The following is a 4746-nucleotide window of genomic DNA, read 5'->3' as shown; positions in this document are numbered from 1 at the left end:
AGAGAGAGAGAGAGAGAGAGAGAGAGAGAGAGAGAGAGAGAGAGAGAGAGAGAGAGGCAAAGTAACAACGTACGGATGAAGAGAAAACTGAGTAAGAGAAAACAGAGTAAGAAAAAAACAGAAATTTACATTATTTACATCTGGAAAAGTCGTACATGAAAGAATTTGAAATGGTGAAGACACCCCAGATTAAGTAGTTTATGCAACTCAAAGGTCAGATAATGAAGACTGAAGTACGTCACCCACCTGTGAAAGCAGTAATTAATGTAAGTAGCCGACATCTAGAAAGCTCTGAAGAAGCAGTACTGAACAAAGATCTCAACTTTGCGACAACCATTAAGCACATTCCATACTTGGACATAATAGCCCCTATTGAAGAGATAGCCGGAAAGATAACAAAAGCTCAGGGAGATGAACTAAGGTGGAAAGTGAGACAGGTACTAGAAAAAGCGAAACTTCCCAAACCAAACATCACTAAGGAAGAAAGGTTCGCTATCAAAGGACTACAGAGTGACAATTCCATGATAATACTTCCAGCGGACAAGGGAAATGCTACAGTGGTGATGAACAAGTCTGACTACTCTGAAAAGTTGGCAAGTCTTATAAGTGATGGTAGCTACAGCAAATTGAAGAAAGACCCAACTCTGAAAACAAAGAGTAAGTTGTCACAGATCTTGATCAAGAACAAGGATCACTTTACACCAATGAAGTACAGACAACTGACTCAACACTACAGTAAACTACCACACATGTACGGTCTCCCTAAGATTTAGAAGGATGGTATTCCATTAAGAGCTGTAGAAGTTCAGCATGTCATCCATTGAACCGCTTCCTTGTGGATATAATCAGTTCATTAGCAGGAAAGTCAACATCGTTCGTTAAGAATTCCACCCACTTCACAGAATTGATCAAGGATACCCCCATTAAATCCAACCAAATGATGAGTCTAGATGTGATAAGTCTGTTCACCAAAGTCCCAACTGGTGAATCACTATCGGTGATCCAAGAGAAACTAGTGACAGACACTCATCTAAAAGAACGCACTAGTATACCAATAAGAAACTTGAATGAAATGCTGACCTTCTGTGTAGAAACTACCTACTTCAGTATGGACACTGATATATATCGACAAGAAGATAGTTTAGCTATAGGTTCGCCATTATCACCGATAATATATACACGGAATACTTTGAAAATTTGGCTTTAGAATCAACATCACTAAAACCAACACTTTGGCTACGATATATTGATGACACCTGTATACTCTGGCCCCACCAGGAAAATGTCCAAGTGCTGTTAGATCATGTGAACTCAATAAAGCCATCTATACAGTTCACAATGGAAAAGGAAAAAGACAATCAGCTAGCATTCCTGGGCGTATCAATAATACGCATCAAGTATGGATTCAGGACATCCATATACCGCAAGCCGACCTTCACTGGACGATACCTCAACTTCAATTCCCTCCATCCATACAGTGTAAAGAGAGGGATTGTTCAGTGCCTAAAACATCGTGCAAAGAATATAAGTAGCGATCATGATACACACCATGAAGAAATGATCAAGCTCAGTAAAAATCTATCAAGCAACAACTGCCCCCAAAACATATTATCTACTCCAATTATGAGAGGATGAAACCTATAAACTGTCCACAGTCTGTCTACCCTGAAAAGATATGCGACCCATATGACATCAGGACAGTATTCAAGAGTAATACATTTCGCAAACATCTCCTTCGAGTAAAACCAATAGAAGTGAATATGACCAAAAACTGCGCTTTGAAAGGTTACTCATGGAAAACCCCATAAAAGCCACAGGAGCCTGGTCAAAAACGGGGAGAGAGCCCCTTCCTCTTTTATATTCCTTTTTTTTACAGGTGTAATCTCAGATTTGGTCCGTTCATACTGGCCATTCTTCCGGTATTCACCCACCTGTCAATAAATTTGCTACGAGCCAACACTTCCCTTTCTACCTTCCTTTTCAAGTGAAACTTGAAAAGTTGATGAGGCATTGGCCAAAGAGGAAAGTGTTTGACTTTAGCCCTTTCAAACGGGTCCACCATACGGTCACTAAACAAATGAAAATTGCCTTTTTCTCCCAGTTAAAGGAAGTCGGCGGGGCAATTTTCACTGTGGATTCAGCTGATGGTCAGATCCGTCCTACACGCGACAGTAGCTGTTCGACATAAACCCACAGGTCAGCAATACTTGGGCACTGGATGAGTGCGTGCAGAACGGTTTCGTCGCTCTGAGCGCACCTCGAGCAGGTTGAGTTTATTCCGAACAGGTAGCGCCCCTCGGTAGCGTTGTCAGGCGAGGAGCTTTTTGAAGTAATCCATGGGCCCCGGGCTGAAAGTTCTGCCAAACAGACTGCTTAGTTGGTCATCGTCGACGCCTAGAGTGAGAACGTCGTCGCACGTTTCCTACACTAACCCTCTATAGAACGCTAGAGTGGAACTGCTACCGATCGCATTGCCCGCCTGGCAGTGAGAGCTTGACGCCCTTTCTCGGTCTACATTTGATCCAAGATTGCCGCTCGGTCAAAGAGACGAGCTGTGGAAAGAAGAATCTGCTGAACGGCGACCCACACCTGCTCACCGTCCAGGAAACGCTTGAGATGCCATAGCCTGAGCGCAAGTCTGCGCATCAGTGACCACGGCATGCTGAGGCCTCCGTTCAGCAGCTGTTGAGAGCAGATGGAGCGCCTGACCAGTGGTACATGACCCTTCCACAAAAAGTCGAAGAGCAAGCACACCAGCTTGGCCAACCAGCAGTCGGGAGAAGGGACGACGGTCAAGCGGTAATAGATGACGGATACGATGTACGCAGTCATCATTTCTGCTCGACCTTTCAGGGACAGCTTCCTCTCGGCCCATTTCTAGGTGAGATTGGCCACTCTATTTGACACCTCGTCCCAGTTTTTCTCAGTCTGGAGGTCCGGACCGAACCAGACTCCGAGCAGTTTAACGGAATCGTTTGTCCAGCGCCCCACGACGCTGTTGGACGGCATGGACTTGTCCCTCCACCGATTTTTCCCCGTTAATTTTTGCACCTGTCACCTGTTTGTACTCTATTAGTGTCATGCCAATCAGGTTGATGTGCCTGTGGCTCGACACCGTCATGGTGACGTCGTCGGCATAGGAAGACACGTTCTTTCCACATCCCAGATCACGCGGGACACCCTTCAAAGCCTCCAACTTCTGCAGCAATGGCTCGAGAGTCAATAAGTACAGGAGGGAGGAGAGAGGGCATCCTTCGCGGACCGAACGCGAGATGTTGTACGGCTCCGAAAGATGACCGTGCCCCCGTATGACCGAGCATATGCCGCTGTACAAAATAGCGATCGACCCACGGAAGACCGGACCGAAACCGGTTGCTTTGAGAACAGCTGCCAAGTATCGATGGTCGACCCTATCGAAGGCTTTAGACTGGTCTAAATTGATCAAAGTCCCACCCGTGCCAACTTTGTTATCCACCCTCTCTATGATGTAGCGCATAAGATGGAGGTTATCGTGGATATACTTGGTCGGCACGGCGCATGTCTGCGCCTTGCCAATCACCTTGTCCACGACAAGCGCCAACCTCTTGTCTAGTACCTTGGCCAAAATCTTCAACGCTACATTGAGCAGAGTGAATAGTCTGGAATTCTCTATCACGTCCCCCTTGTTTGTGTGCTTTCTCAGCTGTGCCACCACCACTCGACAAACAAAAGCAGGGATTCTCCCGTTTTGTTGCCAGTCGCAGTAGACGTCTGCCAAGAGGCCCGCATCGAAATGTAAAGCTCGTAAGGTAGACCATCCCAAATCGACGATCTGCCTCTCGTGCAGCTTTTCATCGTTTCCTCTACTTCCTAGGCAGATATCGATCTTTCGCAGCACTCCGCCTCGTTGGCCGAGAGTCGCGGCAGGCCATCCAGTTACACACCGAAGTCTGTCCCGTTGTCCACCCCACAGCTCGTCCCGAACAGTCGAGCAAAGTGCTGCTGAAAGGCCGCACACATCTGCTTCGGTTCGAACACCTGGCGCCCGTTCTGGTCGACCAAAGACCGAATGGTCGCTTTGTTGCCACGCTTCACCTCCTCCACGCGGACCCATCGAGCGGCATTAGTCCCTTCCCTGCTTACCGAATGTGCTCTGACAACGCAGCCTTCGTGTCTGGCGTCGAAGTGGTGGTCGAGAGCGAACCTGGCTGCCAACAGGTCGGTTGCGATGCATGTTCTAATAGCCTCGTCTAAATTTCTAACTAAATCCCACTCTGTTTTCTTTCGTTCTACAGCTAAAGCCTTACTAAACCTAATCGATTCTGCTCTAATTGCCCTCTTGAGAGCAAACCACTAGTTGTTATTGATGATTGCACCTGTCAATGCCCGCTTAACTAATAAACTAATCCGGTCTTTGTAAGCTTTGCACGCCGTTAACGACGCGTTTAGTTTCCAGTAACCGGAACCCTGTCTATGGAGCCTATCTAAGTTGACCGTACAGATCACGAATTTGTGGTCTATGTAACCGACTATGTGGAATTGTGGACACCATATGTTGTCCTTATCCGCTGGCCTACAGAAAACTCTAAGTACGATCTAGACGACCCGATGCTATTAGTCCAAGTCCACATTGGCACATTCGGGTTGTCTAGACGATACCTGCCAGACAGCTGAAAGCGTCTAAGTAGGTTGGCGAGGCTTTTGCACCTCCTCTCCTATCAGATGCTCCCACACCCACCCTACCGAAACGTTCGTCTAAGCGTTCCA

At 46.9% G+C, this 4746-nt stretch overlaps 1 protein-coding gene across 1 annotated transcript; it reads left to right on the top strand.

Annotated features, from left to right (window-relative positions):
* Positions 1 to 221: 221 nt before the first annotated feature.
* Positions 222 to 4336, top strand: LOC118763181. The gene is made up of 2 exons (XM_036502630.1): positions 222 to 657; positions 4275 to 4336. Exons 1-2 carry the CDS (start codon positions 222 to 224, stop codon positions 4334 to 4336), a joined length of 498 nt encoding a protein of 165 aa, XP_036358523.1.
* Positions 4337 to 4746: the final 410 nt, after the last annotated feature.

Source organism: Octopus sinensis, linkage group LG4 (assembly GCF_006345805.1).
Source record: "Octopus sinensis linkage group LG4, ASM634580v1, whole genome shotgun sequence".
In the NCBI taxonomy this organism is placed as follows: domain Eukaryota; kingdom Metazoa; phylum Mollusca; class Cephalopoda; order Octopoda; family Octopodidae; genus Octopus; species Octopus sinensis.
The sequence above is the reverse complement of the archived record's forward strand: the minus strand, read 5'-3'. Positions and strand labels throughout refer to the sequence as shown.